At 38.2% G+C, this 23,284-nt stretch overlaps 5 protein-coding genes and 1 non-coding gene across 8 annotated transcripts; 3 read left to right on the top strand and 3 right to left on the bottom strand.

The window, feature by feature from the left end:
- Positions 1 to 6,616: 6,616 nt before the first annotated feature.
- LOC104817707 (V-type proton ATPase subunit E3) lies at positions 6,617 to 8,665 on the bottom strand. 2 transcript variants are annotated; one of them, XM_010546980.2, is made up of 6 exons: positions 8,410 to 8,662; positions 8,070 to 8,170; positions 7,752 to 7,926; positions 7,351 to 7,547; positions 7,085 to 7,184; positions 6,617 to 6,889 (listed from the first exon to the last, which is right to left on the bottom strand). In XM_010546980.2, exons 1-6 carry the CDS (start codon positions 8,509 to 8,511, stop codon positions 6,854 to 6,856), a joined length of 711 nt encoding a protein of 236 aa, XP_010545282.1. In that variant the 5' UTR covers positions 8,512 to 8,662; the 3' UTR covers positions 6,617 to 6,853. The 2 variants fall into 2 exon arrangements, with proteins under 2 accessions (XP_010545282.1, XP_010545290.1); XM_010546988.2 differs by lacking the exons at positions 6,617 to 6,889; positions 7,085 to 7,184 and adding an exon at positions 7,192 to 7,208 and having other exon boundaries at positions 8,410 to 8,665.
- Positions 8,666 to 8,781: 116 nt separating this feature from the next.
- On the bottom strand, positions 8,782 to 8,853 carry TRNAM-CAU. The gene has a single exon. It is a non-coding gene; the product is annotated as a tRNA-Met (tRNA).
- Positions 8,854 to 9,540: 687 nt separating this feature from the next.
- LOC104817698 (mitochondrial import receptor subunit TOM7-1-like) lies at positions 9,541 to 10,181 on the bottom strand. The gene has a single exon (XM_010546968.1). It carries the CDS (start codon positions 10,035 to 10,037, stop codon positions 9,804 to 9,806), a length of 234 nt encoding a protein of 77 aa, XP_010545270.1. The 5' UTR covers positions 10,038 to 10,181; the 3' UTR covers positions 9,541 to 9,803.
- A 520-nt stretch (positions 10,182 to 10,701) lies between these two features.
- On the top strand, positions 10,702 to 12,785 carry LOC104817686 (ubiquitin-conjugating enzyme E2-17 kDa-like). 2 transcript variants are annotated; one of them, XM_010546956.1, is made up of 5 exons: positions 10,702 to 10,803; positions 10,941 to 11,026; positions 11,855 to 11,982; positions 12,111 to 12,215; positions 12,361 to 12,785. In XM_010546956.1, the coding sequence occupies exons 2-5, from the start codon at positions 10,957 to 10,959 to the stop codon at positions 12,502 to 12,504; spliced, it is 447 nt and encodes a 148-aa protein (XP_010545258.1). In that variant the 5' UTR covers positions 10,702 to 10,803; positions 10,941 to 10,956; the 3' UTR covers positions 12,505 to 12,785. The 2 variants fall into 2 exon arrangements, with proteins under 2 accessions (XP_010545258.1, XP_010545249.1); XM_010546947.1 differs by having other exon boundaries at positions 10,711 to 10,821.
- A 1,690-nt stretch (positions 12,786 to 14,475) lies between these two features.
- On the top strand, positions 14,476 to 18,000 carry LOC104817677 (mitogen-activated protein kinase kinase kinase 7-like). Its single transcript, XM_010546934.1, has 4 exons — positions 14,476 to 14,785; positions 14,866 to 14,971; positions 15,269 to 17,312; positions 17,421 to 18,000. The coding sequence occupies exons 3-4, from the start codon at positions 15,386 to 15,388 to the stop codon at positions 17,627 to 17,629; spliced, it is 2,136 nt and encodes a 711-aa protein (XP_010545236.1). The 5' UTR covers positions 14,476 to 14,785; positions 14,866 to 14,971; positions 15,269 to 15,385; the 3' UTR covers positions 17,630 to 18,000.
- A 4,564-nt stretch (positions 18,001 to 22,564) lies between these two features.
- LOC104817667 lies at positions 22,565 to 23,270 on the top strand. Its single transcript, XM_010546926.2, has one exon. The coding sequence runs from the start codon at positions 22,648 to 22,650 to the stop codon at positions 23,119 to 23,121; it is 474 nt and encodes a 157-aa protein (XP_010545228.1). The 5' UTR covers positions 22,565 to 22,647; the 3' UTR covers positions 23,122 to 23,270.
- Positions 23,271 to 23,284: the final 14 nt, after the last annotated feature.

Below are 23,284 nucleotides of genomic sequence, written 5' to 3'. Positions count from 1 at the left end.
TCACGATTTCGCTCGTAACTTTCTGCTCCGGTGTCGGATTTATGCGATTTTGGTGTCTACGCGAAGCTCTTGAAGTGCTCTTTCCAATGATACAAGTCTCGCACGATTTGGAGCTCTGTAGAGAAAGTTATTGATGTCGCAACATGAGTATCTCATCCGAACTTCTCCTTTAACGCTCCAAATGGCTCCTTTTCGAGTCCAATCATCTTCGAAACCTGTAACTCTGCAAAACTAGAGCACAACCGGGTTTTGTATCCTAACACGCCTAGAATGTCCATGAATGAATGTGATTGTCCCGTAAAACCTAGACAAACTCTTATCAAAATATAGAGAAGAATAGAAGTTATCAATCACCATCTACAAGTAATGGATAACAAACGCAACCAAATACACGAAAATGTGAAATCGAATCTTTCTTTTCACGAAGTACCTCATAGGGAGAAAGATCTCCTAAAACTTTCGTCGGAAGACGGTTTATGATGTAACACGCAAGAGTCACCGCATCACTCCAATACACCTTTGGTAAATTTCTGTGGAACAATAAGGTTCGAGCCACCTCAATGAGATGTCGGTTTTTACGCTCCGCAACACTGTTTTGTTGTGGCGTGTATGGACAAGTCCTTTGGTGAGTGACGCCTTGTAAAGAAAGAAACTCCTGAAATGGTTTGCTTGTAAATTCGCCGCCATTGTCGGTCCTTATTGTTTTGATCTTGCATCCAAAATGGTTAGAAACATATGCAAAAATTTTTCTAAAAACATCAAAAACACCACTCTTATTAGGCAAAAGATAAATCCATGTATATTTTGATTTTTCGTCAATAAACGAAACAAAATATTTGTTATTATCTCGGGAAAAAATGGGAGAAGTCCAAACATCCGAATGAATCAAATCAAAACAACGTTCATAAATCGTACTAGAAATAGGAAAAACAGTATGACGATGCTTTCCTAGAACACAAGCTTCACAGGATTTGTGATCTAATTGCGAATCCGGAACAAGCAACTTGAGCACTTTATCGTGAGGATGGCCTAGGCGAGCATGCCAAAGGGACGTAAAAGCGTGTTCGGAGCTAAGACACAAGTCGTCAATCACATAAAGATTGTCTTTCTTGGTGCCCTTGCCAAGCAATGCACCCGTTTCAATATCCTGAAAAATGACGTTGTTAGAATCAAAGAGGACCGAACAATTTATTTGATTAGTTAAAGCAGGGATTGAGAGTAAATTTGTTTTAAAATCCGGTACATGGAAGGCTGGAACTTTTTGTTCAAAGACCGACAAATCACCTTGCCCAAGAATAGGAACATGTTTGCCGTTTGCCACGGAAACACGTCCAAAAATTTTCCGAATATTACGTAACAAACTCGAGTCGCTAATCATATGATTAGTAGCCCCCGAGTCTATAACAAGTGAAGGAGAGTGAACTTGAGACGAGGTAAAAGATACGTTACCAGCCTCCTTGTCCTTCATGGCAAGGAGAAGTTGCTTGAACCCTTGGACTTCATCCGGTGTGAACGTCATGGTTGTTGCATCGGCTTGAAGCGCTTGACCACGAGAGGCTTCCTTGAACCGTGCCGGCTTCATGTGGGGATGAAGAAGCCAACATTTGTCACGTGTGTGACCCGATTTCTTGCAATGATCGCAAGTTACGGACCGACGTTCTCGGGTAAGGGCAAGACTCGACAAAGTAGGAGCCTTGCGATAGTGAGCAAGCTCACTTGAACCCGGAAAAAGGTGATGACCTCCTTCTTCACGTTTAATCATCATGCATACCTCATCGTATTTCGGAAGACGTTCTTGTCGGAGAATATGGTAGATGAGATTGGTGTAGGTTCCATCGAGGGTAAGGAGAATTGAGAACACCTTATCTTCTTCCAACCGTTGTTTAAACGCCTTGATATCCATCGTAGGAGGGCGTAGCTCTTCCATCTCAGTCCATAGGGCACTAAACTCCCCATGAATGATATTGAATGGCTTTCCATTCTTCTGTAAAGCAAACATCCGTTTTTTGAGTTCAAAAATACGACAAAGATTGGTTTCATTACCATAAACACTTTGGAGCGCATCCCATAGTTCCTTGGCAGTTTCCGGAGCGATAAACGACTTGAGAATATTTGAATCCAAGGAACTTTGCAGGACCGCAAGTGCAAGGTTATCCTCTTGCACCCATTTGGTCTTCTCGGCACGAGTTTGGCCGGCAGGAGGAGGTGCCGGTGCGGGCGCCCGAATCTCGGCCTCTGTTTGGCCGGCAACATTCTCTGCAGCAACTGGAACGATGTCGTCGGCTTGAGTTTGGGTAATGTGTTCCCAAAGGCCACGACTCTTAAGTACTGCTTTTGCCGCTTTAGACCAATAGAAATAGTTGTCTCCTGTTAGGATTACAGGGATGACTTTGGCGGAAAGGGTTTCCATTGGTGATGATTGATTGAAACTGAAACAGACAGAAGAACAGAAAAAGAAAGAAAAAACAACCGATATCACCAGCCTAGAGGCTCTGATACCATGTCCCAAAGGCCACGACTCTTAAGTACTGCTTTTGCCGCTTTAGACCAATAGAAATAGTTGTCTCCTGTTAGGATTACAGGGATGACTTTGGCGGAAAGGGTTTCCATTGGTGATGATTGATTGAAACTGAAACAGACAGAAGAACAGAAAAAGAAAGAAAAAACAACCGATATCACCAGCCTAGAGGCTCTGATACCATGAAAACACTTATGTTTAGATCGAAGAAGACACAGGAACTTGAGAAAGGAATGCTCTGTATATTATTCATTTACATCGAGAGTTACATATATATTGAGAAAGTCAAATACAAGAGAAATGGAAATAAAATAAACACAGGACAAATATAAGGTAAATGTATATTTAAGTGGAACTAATTTATGGAGATTCGACGTCAATTACCAAACGGCTAATTGTGTAGAATATCTTCTGTTGATATGTTTCCTTGGGTTCTCTTGCCTTTGTTGGTAGTTGCTTGCTCCTCAAGTAAGTCATTTTGCTGGGTTTCCTCACACGCACGTGCAGTTTCCTCTTCGTCTTGACCATATGCTTCAAGTGTTGGCTCAATTCCAACATTGACGAGGTCTTTGAACTGGGGCATGTCCGTAGGAGCTCGTCGTATGTACCATGCCGTATGATTTCTCCGCCTGACATCAACTGAAAAAAAATTACAATTTAGGTAAATCCGAATTTTAATCGAAAACCCCATTTCAATGTTTTTACACTAACCATGATGGAATCAAAATCCGGAAGAAAATCAACTTGGTGGGTCACGAGCAAGACAGTCTTCTCCGATAGAGCTTCCATCACATATTCCTGCAGAAAATTTCATAAACAGATCACAAAATTCTCATAAATTATACACACGCGCACTCATATGTGTGTATATATAATCGCTCTAACATTGAAGAGAGCGGTGGCAGTGTGAGCATCAACGACGCTAAAAGGGTCGTCAAGAAGATAAAGGTCCGCGTTTTGGTACAAAGCTCGAGCCAACTGAACTCTCTGTTTCTGGCCGCCGCTCAAGTTAACGCCTTTTTCCCCGATTCCAGTCTGATCGCCAAACGCTAGCATTTCCAGATCCTTAACCAGACAGCTCTTCTCCACAACCTCCCTGTACTTGTCCTGCTCCATGGGAGAACCGAACATTATGTTTTCACGTACTGTTCCCGTCTGAATCCACGCTGTCTGCGATACAAACGCTATTTTACCCTTAATGTTCACTGAGCCGCTGATTTCAGGGGCTTCTCCAAGAACAGTGGCCAAAAGGGTAGATTTCCCCGCACCGATTTCTCCACAGATCGCGATCTTTTCTCCGTGTTTGATTTTTAAATGTATGTTCCTCAATGTGGGTTTGCTCGATTCCCACGATATCTCTTTGCAATTGATGATTATAGAGCAATTCTTCTCAGCCTCTCTTTTGTCGTGGTTGTTCCTGAAATGCTCGTTCCTGAGCTCTGGTGCATCGAGAAACCGTTCTACACGAGACAGCGAACTTTCGCCTCTACAAAGATTCCGACAATCTCTGGGAGAAGCCTCACCGGATGTTGGAGGAGACTTAAAACGGCTAGAAACGTGAAAACGTTGGCAGGATACAGAGGAACACCGAGGATGTAACATGTCCAGAATGTGATTGTGGTAACCAAGATCGGAGAAGACCAGAACACGATGATGTTGACACCACAGAGGGAGAGAATCCCGAGGGCGGAACCGAACTCTTGCCTCCTCAGTGTCTCGATAACGTTCTTGAAATGTCTCTCCCAAGCATGGAGTTTCAGTATCTTTATGTTGGCGAGAGCCTCAGAGATCGCCATTAGTCTCTTGTCCCGTGCTTCTGCATATGCTATCTGGAACTTCAGCAATTGTCTCACGACGGGAGAGCTCACAAGAACGCTGATCACGATCACGACCAGTGCTGCAAAAGTCGCCATTCCCATGGAATAGTACAGAATGGCGGAAGCAAGACAGATCTGAAGACTTGTTGTCCAAATCTGATGGAGCCAGTAGGGGAGCTCCCCGATCCGATACACGTCGAGAGCGAAATAGTTTATGATCTGACCCAGGGAATGCGTCGATTTTGCCGCGTTTGACAAACGCAGCTGTTTCTGGTATATGGCTACAGAGAGCATAGACCTTACTTGCACCCCAAGAAACCGTGTTCTGAAGTACCATTGCCTCTCGGATAACGATTCGATGAACTTGGCGGCGAAAAGACCGAGCGTTAGAACATAACCCGCGTTCTCAAATCGCTGTTTCCTCTCTGCAACATCGATGAACGCTCTTAGAAACAGAGGTCCTGTGGATGCAGTCAAGACCTTTGTCAACGCGAACAGTCCAGAAACCAGAATCTCTCTCTTGTGACATTGCATGATCGTCGACAATAGATTCTGATTCTGATTCTGATTCGATAAAGCCTCGACGAACTTGGAATGACGAGTCTTGGCTAGATCCTCATCCCGAAGCTCTGGGATATCTCCGTCTTCTAAAATCTTCCTTTTTCCAGTCCTCAACAGAGGATTCAGCCACCAGAACGTCATTCTGCTGAAGAATCCAGCCTTCTGGAAACGCGTTTTCGCGCTGTCGCGGTTGCTTTCTCTCTCAGGCAATGCCGAGTAGAGATCCATGCCGTCGATCTCTTCTCGATCTTCGTCATTGTCGCCGGAATATCCTCTGAACGCGACGAAAATCAATAAACCGGACCCGAAAAGCGAGAGAGTGCACAAGATGAGACCGGACGAGATCACTCTTCTCTTCCCCAGAAGAGCGAGTTCTTGAAACGCGAGCGAGCAGAAGAGAAGAACGGAGGAGAGTTTCAGAGAGGTGCGATACCGAACGCTGAAACCGCGTCTGCAGAGCGTCAGCGACAGGAGCAGCAGTGACAGTCCCTGGGAGAGCATGACGAGCCACACGTGTGGGGGCAAATCCGTCTTTTTCTCCTCGCCGGCGAGACCTTCATATATGATCCGGGAGCCCATGAAGAGGTACACCGTTCCGAGAGCGCCGTTCAGAGCCGCCGACGAGATCACAGTTTCCGGAAAAAAAACGCGGCGAATGCGACGGCGGAGATGGAGTTCTTCGAGAGCACGAACGGTGGAGAATCGCGAAGAGGAGAACAGAGAGGATTACGGAGTGGAGAGAGATTACGAGAACATGGTTGAGAAAAGAATCTGGATTGACTAAGGTGGAGAATCTGATCGAGAAGTGTCTGAATCCGGAGGTGTTGAAGAACACTGTAAATGCAGTTTCTTCCGACATTTTTGATTAAGAGTATACTCCTTTAGACATCTGAATAAAAGGCATTTGAAGAATGTACATTTTTTCATCAAACAATTTATGAAATTTAAATAGGTAAGTCATACATAGTATGATATCATATTATTGTTGGAACTACTTGTACGCCTTGTTTCTTGATTAAAGTGACAACGATGAAAATTAATTTCGTGAAAACGTTAAAACATTAAATCGTTTGCATAGGGAGAGAACTACAATGAAAATTAATTTCCTGTGAGAAACTAAAAGGCTTAGGGGGAAAAATAGAGTCGTTTCAAACAAATATACACATTATAGAAATTAAAAACATGGAAAAAAATATTTATTTTTGTATTTTTTTTCTGAAGGGCATTCTTCACGTTTTAATCAGGGAATTTTCTCTATCACAGAATCGTGAAAAAAAATATCAACTTCTTTTTAAGGGCATTCATTATTCACGTTTTAATCTATAAAGTTTATTTATTCACGTGGACGAAATATATAAATTTTGCACAAGGCTTGTCAGAAGCCGAAGCTTCGATAGACACGTGGTGATATAATGAAGTGACTTACATACCTCTCTGAAACTACGTGTTCTGCTATGTCCCTACGAAGCAGATGTGTGTGTGTATATATATATTGCCCAATGTTGAATCCAATTCTTTTAGAAAAAAAATATTCCCATCTTAGGTCTGTTGTCACGTTGTTGTTCAAGTAACGATGTTTTCTGTTCATGCATTATATATATATATATATATATAATGAGATAAATAACAGACATTTTATATTTATACATATGTGTGTGTGTGTGTGTGCAAGGAATAAAATAAATAAATAAAACTCAAAAATTAAGTGAGAAGGTAAAGAGAAATCTAAAAACAGCATCTTGTTTTATTTATTTTTAGGAGAAAGGAAGTTATCTCAAAACAACAACAGATGAAAATGAATCACAGAAAACATATGATAATGAACAATGACTTCCAATGATCCAGGGACATTACACGTCCAATTATTACTATTTTTAGAAATAAATGGACCATTACACACCTCTATGTATTTAGATTAAAATTGGCCTTGTTGAGGAGAAGAGTGTGCAGTGGTGCTTCAGGCACCAACTTTGCCAAAGAGCCACTTCCGGATCTGCATTGTTAATATTCATTCAACGGAATCCAATTTTATTCTGATTAAAAAAAATGTGAGAATAAGGGTGTGTTGATTAAAAGTTTAAGAGAACAAGAGGGTTTTCTCCTTGGAGATTTTTCATGTAATGGGAGCTTGTTGTTGTAATGGCCGTACAATGAAACAGCAAAGGGTGAGTAGTAGGGAGTTGTTTACCTCGGGAAGTTTCTTGCGGAATGCAACTTCCAGCCTCGCGTCAAGTGTATTCTCGCACACGATCTTCCCATCACGAGACGCCAGCACCACTCCCCCGGAACTGTATACGGCGATTCCATCTCGTCTGAAGAATGTTTTTATGTACTACTACTAGGCATTTACCAAGGTGGACATGCACTGATATGTTGTCTCTTTTAACTAAAAATCAAGCTTGTTCGGGTGAAATATAAATCACATGTGCTTGGTTGGAGAAGGCAAAGATTTACCAGTGAGGACCATGGTGATCATCGCCAGAAGGAGCAGGTGGGAGGAAGATGTCCTTGTCAACTAAGATCTCAGGAGCGTGAACCTTTGCTTTCTCAGCATATTCATCCCTTGCGTCATCCAACACTGACTCCACCATGTGAAGATCTTCCTCACGACAACGCAGCAATACCGAAGGTTCTTTCAGTCTAAGCAAACACTGCAATGCATAAGGTTGATCGGTCACAACTTGAGATCGATTGCCGGGAATATAATATCAGATGATGAGAAGCATAAAGGGACCAATACGCATATACATATAGCCGAGCATATTTTCCTTTGCAGCTAATTCAATAATCTTGCTCTAACAGTGTCTTGGCAGAAGAATCAGCTAATGCAGCACACGCGTAAAAAAGCAACTAACCTGAATGATGAGATCTTTCAAAAGCTTTTTATACTCATGGTGGTGATGACCAAAGAAGTTGTGATGGCTAGCTTTCAGAAGCTCCTTTGCCCCTTCCTCTTTCATGTGATTGACAATGTCGTCTTGGGCTTGTAGAACTTTGATCCTTGATGCATTCAGTTGCATGGAATACTCACTGAATAGAATTAACACACACACAAGTTCTTGAGAGATTGGATCGAAATCGGGGAGGTTTCGGAGGGCAAAACCCTCACACGCCTGAACAGCATAGTAGTAACAACATTTTGATAAGAAAGAGAAACCAGAGAAGAAGCTCACATCTTCTTTCGGACCTCCACTTGCTTCTCCTTCTTCTCATACTCCTGCCTGATCTTTTTCTTCTGTGCCTCAACCAGCTGCAACTTCTCGATGTTGAATTCCTGCAATAGAAAACATACCATATCCATAATTCGACCACGATTCGCGTCGCTTAGACAAACAAATTGAACTTCCAGATCAGAAATTTCCGAGGCCATGAACTATAAGCGACAGGAAACAAAATCGAACAATCGCTTCTCCGATTGAGATCAACACAATGGGACAAAGTTTTTTTTTATGGGCCAATCGAACAAAGTTACGCAGAGAGAGAGAGAGGAGAGAGAGAGAAAGAGAGACGAACTTCTTCGGCGGAGATAGAGATCTCGTTGGCTTTCTCTTCCGCTTCCTGGTTGATGAACCTCACCATCTGCTGAATCTGCTGCGAGACATCGGCGTCGTTCATCTTGGAGGGAAAATTTCAACCCAGAGAACAACGAAGGAGATGATAGATCGGCAAAGAAAAAACGCTATTCCTCCTCCGCTTCGAGATCCTGCACCGATGAGGATGATGATGAACCAACTGATTGTCCTATTCGGAAAGAACAGTTTTAAATGTGAGGGACAATGGCGGATCAATTATTATTTTATTTACGCGTTTGGTAGTTCGTATAATTATGGAATCTGAGGACAAAAGGGGAAAAGAAAAAAATTTGGGACGGAAGCCACTCTTTTTTATCAGAGCCTGGTTTCGATCCAGGGACCTGTGGGTTATGGGCCCACCACGCTTCCGCTGCGCCACTCTGATTTTGTTGAGAGTTTCAGATAAATTAGAAATAATAAAGGGTAGACCTTCCCACCTGGAAATTACATCCCGATTTGAAAGGCTAACTTGTCAAACAACAAACTCATGGAAATAGTTTCGACAGTTTCCAGATTCATCCACTTTGGAAACAAAATTACTTACCGGAAACATAGGCGCGAACGATTTCCCTGTTGATTTTGTGGCTGTAGCTATGTTTGTTGAAGATAGGTTGAAGGTAAAACCGTCTTCCGGAGAATTAGGCACAGAGGAAATGAAGTTTGTCGGATTCGGAGGAAGGAACTGTACATTTCATCTGATGATTTACTAAATGAACGCATCTGCCAAGGTTCAGGGGCAGGGTAGACCCAGAGGACGACATTCCAAATGTCGTGGTGAAGACATTGAAGAGGAGGTTGTCGTGGGACTACAAAGAGTTTTGAGCCGCAGATGGAACGGAACGATCAAGCATGACAGACGTGACTGAGCTGAAGGCTAACTATTGTTCCAAAGACAATAAGCCCCCTTCTTTAAGGCTGTCATGATCATGAACGCCTCCTTAGAGATGATCTGAGAATGATACAAGACATTTGATCCGAAATCTGATTGAAGTTGTAAATGAACATTGTTTGTAACTCATTGATTTGTATGAGATCCAAATCTCGGATTTTTCTTCGAAAGGCAAACGCAATGTCAGAAATTTCATCTAGAAATTCGATTGTGTAAAAAGCACAAAGAGAATGGAAAACGAAAATTCCGTTTCACATATGCATCAAGCTAATGATCCAGAGAGTGTATCAAACCCTAGAGAGGACATTTGAAAACGGGACATAACCCAGTGGAGCAAGGGCTAAAACATCACGAAGATTCGACGAATCTGAGACTACATACGTAAGGAGATGAAGCCAGACCGGAGAAGATCACGATCCGCCATATCTAGCGATGTAATTGGAGGATCAGACGGGGCTGAAGAGCTGGAAGAGATGAGGCTTAGGATCGGAGTTCATGCCGATGACGATGACGAGAGGGATAAATCCATAGTGAGTCGCGACCTTAGCTTTCTTCAATGTCCAGTTGGTCCACTCCTTCGCCACCTCAAACTTCGATTTCTCGTCCGAGGAAGAGGATGAAGACGATCCCTTGGATCCTTTTCCCTTTTGTTTGAGCTTCAATGAAACCCTCGACGCCATTGATTCTGATCTCGGAATCTCTGCGTCAGTCCCCTGCAAGTGTTCGTTTCTAGTTGCAGAGAGATTTTACGCTCGGAGCAAAAACCCTAAGCCTATTTCAAGTCGGCATGGAACTCTCTGGTGGCTTCAGAGGGTTCCTATGAAATTATGTTTTATATTTATTTACACATTCAAATTTAAGCAAAAATAGTTACAGAATATCAATTTTCATTGACTGTTATTGAATTTTTCTATTTGACTTTGTGCAGAAGTATTAATGAGATTTCCAATGATTCGTATAGAAATCTTATGATAAAATGCGACGACTAATATAACGTTTTGGAGAAACTTCAAAATCAAATGGCAAAACATTAATAGAGCAAATAATTTTATTCGTGTGTTTCATTATGACGACATATAAGCAAATGATGTGTTTCATTATGACGACATAATGGATAAAGATGAAAAAATATTTCTTAGATCTTTTATAATAATTAAGTCTATACTTTATTCACACAATAATTCAAATTGTTTATTATTATATCTTCATTTAGTTACAGCCCCCCCATTTTATACCACTAGGATGAAGTAAGTATATATAACTCAAATTAATATTAAAATTAATCCAAATTATTGGGATAAAGTAGGTAATGCATAATGTCTTGGGGAAATTTTTTTTACGCGTACAAATAATTTATCGAGCTTATAAAAGCCCAAAATTTAGCATTTCTCTTCGGGGAGCTTTCTCGTAGCATCAGATCGCGGCTAAGTTCGGAGGATCTCTGAGGTAACTACAATTCTTCGGGTAATTCACTTGATCGATGCTCAATATCTTCGATCCCTTTCCGTTGTTGTGAAAATTTTCCGATTCGAAGCCGTTTAAGCTGAATCAATATAGGGTTTACTCGGATTTTTCCTTTGCAGGGTTTGTTTGGGCGAAATGGCGTCGAAACGGATCTTGAAGGAGCTGAAGGATCTCCAGAAAGATCCTCCAACCTCGTGCAGCGCGGGTTAGCGCTAGTTCTTCTCTTTCATGTCTGATCCTTTGTGTTGGGTCTTTTTTTTCCCTTCTTTCCAGCTGATCTCTTGTTGTCTGCTGCTTCCGATGCCTAGTTCTGTTTATTCGTAATTGTCTGTTCATAGATGAGATCTTTTTAGCTATACTCTCAAGTATACTAGAGCTTGGATGGAATCTTTTTCGGCAGTGCAATCTTAGTTTAAATAAACTACTGTCTGGAGATCGCAAATGGAGCATTTGGTTTTGTCTGACGATCATAAAGTTGAGAAATGTTTTTGGGCTTTGGATGGTGAATACCCCTCCTTGAGCCGCGACCCTTTTTTTTAGCTTTCCCTTGTTTTTTTAACGTGTTCTTTTATGTTTTTAGGGTTGATCTGTTGATCTTACGAGCCTGATGCACCTTTTGCTCATAGGCTCATAGCAACATGTGAGATCAAGGAAAAGCATCGTTACTTGTTTCCCGGTCCCAATTTCCTAGTGATAGCTTATGAGATTTTATTATTTGGGTTGCAATTGTTTTCTGGTTTCGTATGTTTTCGCATTCAACTCCATATGGAATGGCTAAAGTTCGAAATTTTGTGTGATTGAATTGGTTTTGTTGGTTAAGTCCTTAGCTGTGTTACGTGGTTTGAGCCTCGAGGCTCGAACCATTCAGGATGCTCATGCATGCCTTTGCCACAGGAACCTTACCACTGCTGTGGTCTTGGGGAAGAGCATTATTTGTTTTCTCATATATGTTTTGCGCTTTGCATTATATGTCAGTTCACTCAAGAGGCTAACCTATGTTGTTTCCTTTGAACAAATATCGAGTGTTTTTTAGGGCCTGTTGCTGAAGACATGTTTCACTGGCAAGCTACAATTATGGGTCCTACTGATAGTCCGTATGCGGGTGGAGTGTTTCTCGTCACCATTCACTTTCCTCCGGACTATCCTTTCAAACCACCAAAGGTCCTGTTCTCGACTATCTAATAAACTCTCTCCCCTCATTCTTCTTTTTTGTCAACTTCCCCTTCCATCACAATAGAGCCATGATAACTATGAAGAGAAGTTTGTATATATATATCGTTTTGATGCAGGTTGCATTCAGGACAAAGGTCTTCCATCCGAACATCAATAGCAACGGAAGCATTTGCCTCGACATTTTGAAAGAGCAGTGGAGCCCGGCCCTCACCATTTCCAAGGTAATCCTCGTATTCTCAGCCCCTACCGATAGAAAATCGTATCGTAATCACATGCCGTTGTCATTACCCTTACCCTTGCACCCCTATGTCAATCATCAAGAACTGTGGTGGACAGTTGTGATTTATGCGGGCCATCCATTGGTAGGTATTGCTATCGATATGTTCATTGTTAACGGATCCGAACCCGGATGATCCACTGGTGCCGGAGATAGCGCACATGTACAAAACCGACAGAGCCAAGTACGAGGCCACAGCTCGAAGCTGGACCCAGAAGTACGCCATGGGCTAACACTTGCTTCTTACCTCGTTACTCTTTCAGAGTGAGATGAGATGGCTTCTTCTCCTATCAATCTATCTATCTATCTATGAAAAAAAAAGGACATAATCCACGAAACACAAATCAGATCTGATTCAAGGTCTGATGTCTGTTTTGGTTTCTTCTGTCAGCGTCTTGTGTTTTATAACATACGTCTCTGGACATGAACTTGTCCTTTTTCTGTCTGAAACTTAAGAAGAAAGCTGAAGCTTTAGTGTTGAAGTTGGGTTCAACAAAAGTGCCTTTCTCCTCTATGTTTGCCTCTTTTCTTTAACCTTTTTAGCTCATTCTTTCCATCAATGATTATGGTTATAGTTATCATGGGATGGTCATTTCAGTTTTCGGTTCCTTTATTTTGCTTCATTTTTTTTTCTAATTTTTAGATAACTATTTCTATTCATTTTTATATTAAATTTGCTTTGAATTCTATGTTAATGTTTTTTTTTCTTTAGAAAATCGATTTTTGATTATTTTATATTCATTTTTTAAAATTAGATATATTTGATTTTTTTTTTGAAAAAATAAATTATCAGATTTTTAGGTCGGTCGAACCCCTGAGTCGATCCGAAAGTTTGATTTTTTTTTCGAATCGAAAAACTTAAATTCGAAATTTGATATTTTTGAACGGGTTCGGATCGAGTTTGTACTGCGAATTTAAATTGACATCCTTTGATTGCTTCAATAGTATTTTTATTGATCACAGAAAAATTAATTAAAATATTACAAAAATCAAAACTAAAATTTAAAACTTAAAAACTAAAACTAAAACTAAAAATTCCAAATAAAAACTGTATATCTCGGTTTTAACATGAAAGCCCATCGGAGCAGTCTCTCTATCAAATGCACGGAACTCTTAGTGTTCCGAACCGGAAATTTTCGGTTAACCAATTTCAGTAAACCGAAAATAGATACAGACACGAACCATTGGCCATCGGCATGTAATTATTATACATGTCCCGTTTGAACTACCCAATTTAGGTGGCATGTTATAATGTTACCAATTAGAAGAAATTAGTCAAATAAAACACATTCAATGTATAATATTTATAATCTCAATATCGTGTGGGTTATATTATATATTATATGCTAAACGTGAAGACATTTCAACGACGATCCACCAATCCCTACCCGCGTGCATACATGCTTGCATGAATATATTGACACAACATTTTTTAACGGAGAAATGTATCATTTTAAATCCTTTTTTAGCCAAAAAATGGTATTTTTTTATAAATAAAATCTGTGTGTGTAAGGATTGATTCGATTTATGGATTTTTTTAATAAAATAACATAAAACATCGTGAGTCGTGACGGCACGCCTTCCACTAACATGCCATGTAACCAACAACATATATTATATTATTTTATTTGATACAGTTTGAATCGTACGATTGTCCCTCCGTTGTATTGTTCATCGTCACGTTTCATTTAAGACCATGGATTAGTTAGCGCCAAAAGAAGGATCATGGGTTAGATCAAACGGATATAAATATATATATATATATTAGAAATGCATTTTTTTCCCATTTGATTTTTGAACATTCTAATTAAGATTGGAAATATTTCGTTGACTAATAAATTTTCCCACCATTGATCCACGAGTCAAACAAGTGCTTCTTGGGAAATAAAGAAATTATAGATCAACCAACTTAATTAAGAAACTTATTTTCGAGGAAAAGCATCAGAAGCTTTCTTTTCGGGGATTTTTTCAAAGGGAGGAAAAGAAATGAGATCTTGGTTTGCATAAACGACGCCGTTTAAGTCAAAAGACATTTGGAGACGACGTTGCCAGATTAGACGAAATGAGGTTAATTAATTAAAAATGAATATATGATTAATTATATTTCGATCAATTAAATTAATTTAATCAATTGTGACGAAACTCGCGGGAACACTTTATATATGGCTCCCAGAGTATGCGGACGCGTTTTCAACGGCCAAATCCTAACCAAAAAAGGGGGACAAAAGAAAAGTTCCAAGATTTTCCTGGAAAAATTTTTCTTCTCCGCAACCGTTACAGGTAGAGAGAGGGGAAGCGAAAATCTCTGAAAAAGTTTTCCGGGGAATTTTTCTAGGGCTTTGAGCGACCCAGGAAAAGAAAGGAAATAGGTTTCAGGGTTCCTCTTTTTTTTTGGGTTGCTTCGATTTTCTCTTTGGCAAGTGTTGATGATTCGAAGTTCCATTCATCTTTCCAGTAGTTTTTTGATTCCGTAAATCGGTGAAATCTTCTGATGATTTGAAGTTTTTTTGACAGGTGGGTTTTTCCCCCATTCTTTTGACCCGAGTTTCTGGTTTGAAACCCAACCATTTGAGATGAAATTTTCTTATGTTCAGGTTGGAGATTGTTCATGTTTGGTTTGATACGTTTGATTTACGGGTATGGGTCCGAATGTTCGAAGGGAATTCGTCGATCCTTAAAGAACGGGGATCTCTGTGTCAGGTTTGTTTGATTCTACACGTCGTTATCTTCTCTGCAATGTCTCATATTTCTCGACCTGATTTCTGTATGATGAAATCCATGAATCTGGTATTTTTTTTTTTCAGGGACTCTTTTGTTGCTTGATTAGGATCCGTAAATCTGATGTTTGTATGGGGTTGAATGTTTGAAAGTTCCCTGTCGGCTGATTTTGATGCTTGTTGTGTAATCCTGCAATGTTGCATAATGGTTTTTCTGCCTCATGTAATTGGTATTTGTCCTCTGATGATAAATTTTCGTATCTTGAATCTTTTTTTACAGCTGTCATAATCTGGAGTCTACTGTATTCTTTTGGCTCCAAGACATCTGAGGACTTTATCCCACTCTTTGATCCGTGTTTCGGGGTGTTTATCTCGAGTCCTTTGTACAATATTCTATATGGAACAGTTCAGACAAATCGGAGAGGTACTCGGGAGTCTGAATGCGCTTATGGTATTGCAAGACGACATCCTGATCAACCAAAGGCAGTGTTGTTTGCTGTTGGAGGTCTTCAGTTATGCTTTCAACACGGTCGCTGAAGAGATCAGACAGAACCTGAAGCTTGAAGAGAAGCACACCAAATGGAGAGCCCTTGAACAGCCATTGAGGGAGCTCTATCGGGTTTTCAAAGAAGGAGAGTTGTATGTTCGGTATTGTATGGACACCAAAGGTTGGTGGGCCAAAGTGATGAACCTTGCCCAGAACAAAGACTGTGTCGAGTTTCACATACACAACTTGCTTTGTTATTTCCCCGCAGTGATAGAAGCCATTGAGACAGCTGGGGAGATATCGGGCCTTGACCCTTCCGAGATGCAGAGAAGGAGAGTTGTCTTCTCTAGAAAGTATGACAAAGAGTGGAATGACCCTAAGCTTTTCCAATGGAGATTTGGAAAGCAGTATCTTGTGCCAAAGGAGATTTGCAGCCGGTTTGAACATTCATGGAGAGAAGATCGGTGGAATTTGGTGGAGGCATTACAAGAGAAGAGAAAGTCAGACAGCATGGATGTAAGCAATAACGAGGCCCGTCTAGCTGATTTGCTTCTGAAGAAATTAACCGGATTTGATCCATTCCATGGGAAGCTCTTCCCGAGTTCAGTACTGGTCGGGTCAAAGGATTACCAAGTGAGGCGGCGGTTTGGTCCAGGCGGCCAGTACAAGGAGATTCAATGGCTCGGAGACAGTTTTACCGTGAGACATTTTTTCGGGGATCTTGAATCATTAGGCTCAGAAATTTCCTCTCTGTTATTGCTTTGCCACCCGAATATACTTCAGTACCTCTGTGGATTCTATGATGAAGAAAGGAAAGAATGTTTTCTGGTCATGGAGTTGATGCACAAGGATTTGCTGAGCTACATGAAGGAAAACTGCGGGCCCAGAAGGAGATATCTATTCTCCATTCCTGTCGTGATTGATATCATGCTTCAAATTGCCCGGGGGATGGAGTATCTCCATTCGAACGATATCCTCCATGGAGATCTGAACCCTACCAACATTCTTTTGAAAGAGAGGAGTCACACTGAAGGTTATTTCCATGCCAAAATTTCTGGGTTTGGTTTATCTTCCGTCAAAGCGCGGCCTTTGGCAAGACCAAGCACACCAGATCCTGTAATTTGGTATGCACCCGAAGTTCTCACAGAGCTTGAGCAAGACCCAGATGGTATCCCGAAATCGAAGTTCACTCATAAAGCTGATGTGTATAGCTTTGCAATGGTGTGTTTTGAGCTCATAACGGGTAAAGTTCCGTTTGAGGATGGTCACCTTCAAGGTGACAAAATGACAAAGAACATTAGGATGGGAGAGAGGCCTCTCTTCCCCTTCCCTTCACCAAAGTATCTCGTGAGTCTAATAAAAAGATGTTGGCATTCGGACCCTAGTCAGCGTCCGACTTTCTCTTCCATATGCCGTATCCTACGCTACATCAAGAAGTTCCTAGTCGTGAACCCCGATCATGGGCACCCTCAAATGCAAAACCCACTTGTTGATTGCTGGGACTTGGAAGCAAGATTCTTAAGGAAGTTCCCGGTAGAGGGGCACGTAACACCGGTGAGCCAGATCCCGTTCCAGATTTTCGCTTACAGGATTGCGGAGAAAGAGAAGACGAGCTCAAGCTCTAAAGAAGGCAATTCAGAAACAAGTGAAACTTCTGAAAGCGTTTCGGTGGTAGAAGATCCGCCGGTACCATTAAGAGATACAAAGTCGGTGTGTTTAGATACAATATCCGAATACTCGGATACAAGATCAGTCTACTCGGAAGTTCCCACAAAGATGGTCTCTGCCCTTAGGAAAAGCGGTGACATTGGAAAACTGAGAAGAAGCCCGAGCACAGGTTAGTTAAAGAACTCAACTTTGATCTGTAACACACTGTCTTAAGCTGCTGATTGATGACCAAAAGGTTTAAAAAAACACCCTTTTTTGATCGGTTTATGGAATTCAGGATCGCCAAAGTTGAGATCGACTGGAACGTCGCCAATAAAAGGAAGAACATCACCGAAAGCATCGCCATTGAATCCATTCGGAAGAAGCAGCAGCAGCAACAGTAGCAGGAAAGATACTCGCTTGCCTTTGAGTCCAATGAGCCCGATGAGCCCAGGAAGAAGACTCAGACAACCTTACGGACATGCTTCTGACTCCGAGCTCACGTAGCCTTTCCATTGAATCCGGTCGGACCATTCTTTTCTTTTCTTTTTTGGGTAAGAAGCCAAAGCAGAAGCATAGTTTCAGACAACAACAACAACAAAACAAAAAAAGAAAAGAAAGAAGAGAAGAGGTAGGGATACTTAGTTCCACAAGACCCCATTTTGTGTCATCTTTTGCTTTCTTCTTCTTCTTCTCTTGTGTCATGCGTCTGTAAATTGTCACTCTTTAGAATCTTTTTTCGGAATTTGGCTATCAAAGTTTGTTTTTTTTGGTAGCTTTTGCAAGTTTTTTTGGGTAACTCTGAAGAGTTCTGTTTTGTTTATTTTTCAGTCGGAAAAATTTGTCGATGGGGAGAAATGAATTACAGATTGTCTCTCGATATATTAGAAAAGAAATCGGATTCTGATTGAATCAAATCACGTAACAACAATGTGCTGAGATTCTGTCTAAAAACCGAAACTTGGTCACTTTTTCCAACCCCCGAGGAGTCGATGAACAATGAATACCCGAAGCTGGTGAGTTACGAAGGGAAGCTGGGAGTAGTGCGTGGAGTATGGCGAACAACCGTTGTGGGTTTGGAAGAACGTTTCGGAAACTGTGTGGGTGAAAGTGAAGATATTGAAGAATATAGCGACTGCGAGTGAAATTGTGCAAAAGAGGGCTCCACTATATTACCATACTTATATCATGTACGGCCTGATACATTCCCGTTTTATTCCGAGTATCAGAGAATTAATCTGATGGGTCCTAACGAAGAGATCGGGTGGGTAGATGCGTGGGCCGCCGTAAAACATCAACCCATACGAGAAAAAATCGCCAAAAAAACCTTGTAATATGTCAAAGAAAAATCCCATATTTTTTTGCTTACCAATTAAACGCTATTTGATGTGATTAATCCATAAAATCCCGAATTTTTTTAAAAATTTACCGAAAACTTCCCGCATCGACCAACTCAAACAAAAAATGATGATGTGGCAATCCAAATCATGCACACATCATTGTAATTATGTCACACCATTATTTCAAACAAAATTTAAATTAAATAATTTATTTAAATTAATATATATATACATAAATTCATATATATATATATATATATATAAAAAAAAAAAAGTAATTATAATTAATAAAACACATATACATATAACTACAACATATATGTATATTATAACTAATACATATACATATATTAAAATAAGGGGTAATCGCCAAAAAAAACCTTGTACTTTTTCCAGGTCAACGAAAAAACTCTATACTTTTTTATTACCAATTAAACCATGTACTTGGTGTGATTAATTCATAAAATCCCGTATTTTTTAATAATTCACCGAAAATCTCCCGCGAATGCCAACTTAAGTATGTATATTATAACTAATACATATACATATATTAAAATAAGGGGTAATCGCCAAAAAAAACCTTGTACTTTTTCCAGGTCAACGAAAAAACTCTATACTTTTTTATTACCAATTAAACCATGTACTTGGTGTGATTAATTCATAAAATCCCGTATTTTTTAATAATTCACCGAAAATCTCCCGCGAATGCCAACTTAAGCAAAAATGATGATGTGGCAATGATATGACATGAACACATCATCATAATTATGCCACATCACCATTTCAAACAAAATTTAAATTAAATTATTTATTTAAATTAATATATATACATACAAATTCTCATATACATATATATATATATATATATATATTAAAAATAAAATTATTTGTAATTAATAAAACATATATACACATAACTACATATATATGTATATTATAACTAATGTATATATATATTAAAATAAAAATAATTATAATTAATTTTATATATATACATAATATATATTAAAATACAAATAATTATAACTTACATATATACATATAATATATATTAAAAATAATATGTATATGTATCTATATTAGTTATACAACATATACATATATTACTAATATACATATTAAAATAAAAATAATTATAATTAACATATATATAAAATATCTATTAAAAATAATATATATATATATGCATATATATTAGTTATACATACAATATATATATATACAACTAATATACATATTAAAATAAAAATAATTACAACTAATATATATATATATATATATACAATATATATTAAAAAATAATATGTATATATATTATTTATAATATAATTTATAATATATATATATATATATATATATTGTAAATATGCATATATTTTTTATTAGTTATAAGTAATTTTATATTTAATATATATATATATATATGTATGTATGTGTGAATTTGTATGTATATATAATAATTTAATTTAAATTTTGTTTGAAATGATGATGTGGCATAATTATGATGACGTGTTCATGTCATGTCATTGCCACATCATCATTTTTATTTGAGTTGGCATTCGCAGGAGATTTTCGATGAATTTTTAAAAAGTACGGGGTTTTATGGATTAATCACACCAAGTATATGATTTAATTGGTAATAAAAAAGTACAAGGTTTTTTCGTTGACCTGGAAAAAGTACATGGTTTTTTTGGTGATTACCCCTATTTTTAAAGAGTAATGTGTGAATTTGTATGTATATATATTAATTTAATTTAAATTTTGTTTGAAATGATGATGTGTCATAATTATGATGACGTGTTCATGTCATGTCATTGCCACATCATCATTTTTATTTGAGTTGGCATTCGCAGGAGATTTTCGATGAATTTTTAAAAAGTACGGGGTTTTATGGATTAATCACACCAAGTATATGATTTAATTGGTAATAAAAAAGTACAAGGTTTTTTTTGGCAATTATCCCTTAAAATAAAAATAATTATAATTAATTTTATATACATACATAATATATATATATATATAATTGTACATATAATATATTAAAAATAATATGTATATGTATATATATTAGTTATATATACAACATATATATACAACTAATATACATATTAAAATAAAAGTAATTATAATCAACATATATATATATATAATATCTGTTAAAAATAATATGTATATATATATATATATTAGTTATACATGTAACATATACATATATAACTAATATGCATGTCAAAATAAAAATAATTATAACTAATGTATATACAATATATATTAAAAAATGATATATATATATATATATATATTTATTGTAGATAAGTATATATGTGTTTTATTAGTTATAAGTAATTTTATATTTAATATATATGTGTATGTGTGAATTTGTATGTATATATTAATTTAAATAAATTATTTAATTTAAATTTTGTTTGAAATGATGATGTGATATAATTATGATGATGTGGCCATGACGTGGAAGTCATGTCATTGTTATATCATCATTTTTGTTTGAGTTGTCCGGCGAGTTTTTAAAAAATTCGGATTTTATAGGTTAATCATACCAAATATAGCATTTAATTGGTAATAAAATAAATAAATGATTTTTTCGTTGACATGGAAAGAGTACAAGATTTTTTTGGTCATTTTTTCCGATATAACAAAGAACTTTTCATATTAATGTTTGATTTGTTTTCTATTTTTCTTCCAAATTATGATTTTAAGTTTCTGTCAAAATTATTTTACTCTCGCTTGGATTTTGATTATGCATGTTATTTTGCATTCTTCAAGTTTAGATTATAATTCTATGAATAGAAATTTTGACCTTATTATTTTCAATTTTCCTTAATTTCTTTCCGAGAAGGCTCGAACTCTCTATAAAACCCCCCATCGAATTTATATTGGGTTAAAGATATATATATATATATATATATTATATATGCGTACGGATATCAGTTCTCTATTTAATAATATGAGTTCCTTCCTCGTTGGTCCTCTGATGGAATTACGAGGAAACATGTTCGAGAATTGCCAAGTCAAGTGGGCAGACAAATTTAAGCGCATCTAATTAAACATACGCGCGTACGGAGCGCGTGAGCATCACCGCCTAGAATTCTGCGGACCACATAGTCCAGAGATTTAGGCCATTTCCAGCAAAAATGGGAAATGTGGCGCGTGGAGAAGTTTTATTGTCTTAATTGCTTCCTTTTTTTTCCATATTTCGAATCGAAGTAATAAATATAATTAATTAGGTTTGCCTTTTATGTTCCGTTTTTCATATACTTCAAAAAAAATTGATATAATAAAAAAATTGTGCACATTATTGAAAAGAATGCTTTGATATTATTATAGCGATTGAATATATTTTTAATATGATAGTGTTAGAATTCTATCTTAATAATATAATGGATATATATATACACACACATACATATTAAACGGATCAAAACCCTTTATTATGAACCGAAATTGAGATAAATGCTAGCAGAGAATCCGAATCTTGACAGCAATTACCCTCAAAATTGGGAACAAATTCACAAATAGACAGCCACATTACCATGGAATTTATTCGACCCCTCCATCTTTTTAAATTTTATTGAAAGAATGAATTTTGAGGTATTTTTAAAAAAATAATAATATGTAGATAAGAATGCTACTTAATAAAGTAATTAAATAATAAATTGTTTCTATAATTTTAATTGTAATTTTGATATTCAAATTCAAACTTTTTTTAAACTATTTCGACTTAATAAATTTCAATATCTAAATCATATCAAATAAATTTTATAAACCCTATAAGCAATTTCGATGCTTTAACATTTTTCAATTAATCACGGTTCGGAATTATAATTCATTTATAGAGAATTTGATTGGGAACATACACAATTTTGCATAATTTCCTTTCGGGAAATGAGAACAAACTATTTTCCAAAATCGAACGAATACTTATTTGTGGCAGAAGATAGATAAAATAATTTATTTAAAAAAACCAAAGGCAAGACACCACCACCATTGGAATCTATTCAAGTTGGCAAACATCACGAGCGGGAATAATTTGAAGTGATTTGAGCTTCACTCACTATAAATGCATTTGAGCTTCAGTCACTCCAATACCATAACACAAATCACAAGGGAAAGCCTTCAGAAAAAAAAAGAGACCCTCTTGAAGTGATTTGCGTTTGTGTTATCACAATGGCGCAATGCTACGAATTCCGTGAGAAAGATTGCTACGAGGTGTCTCAAGGCCAAGGCTACGGCTATGGCTACGGCCATGACCAGAGCCACCACCACTTGGCTAAGAACCCGAGCCATGGCCCGTGCCAGACCCAGAACCACCAAAGCCATGGGATTCTAGATGGGCTCCTCAAGGGCCATGGCGGGCAATCCGCTCATTACGGCCATGAGACTGGCAAGGGATCATTCCACAGCAGCCATGAGGCACACAAGTCTCATGGCCTAGGGACGTTCGGTAGCAGCCATGAGACACACAAGGCTCATGGCCTCGGAACCTTCATGGGCGGCCACCAGAAGAGCCATGGAGAGAGCAAGGCTCACTGCCATGTGAAGGGTGAGAAGAAGCACAAGAAGCGATCTGAGCACAAGAAGAAGAGCAAGGATGGCCACTGCAGCAACAGTGACAGCAGCAGTGGAAGTGACAGCGACTGAACCGACTTCCCCCGTGACCAGAAGTGATGCTTCAAGGAGACAGTATAATCAATAACTATACTACTAAATAAAAGACACTTGCTTAGGTGGTCTTCTGTCCCTTGTAAGCTTACTTCTATGAATCTACCTATCTTCATCTTTATGGATCACTATATCCAAAGAA

The sequence above is a fragment of the Tarenaya hassleriana genome, unplaced genomic scaffold, assembly GCF_000463585.1.
Source record: "Tarenaya hassleriana unplaced genomic scaffold, ASM46358v1 Cleome1, whole genome shotgun sequence".
NCBI classification, from domain to species: domain Eukaryota; kingdom Viridiplantae; phylum Streptophyta; class Magnoliopsida; order Brassicales; family Cleomaceae; genus Tarenaya; species Tarenaya hassleriana.
The sequence above is the reverse complement of the archived record's forward strand: the minus strand, read 5'-3'. Positions and strand labels throughout refer to the sequence as shown.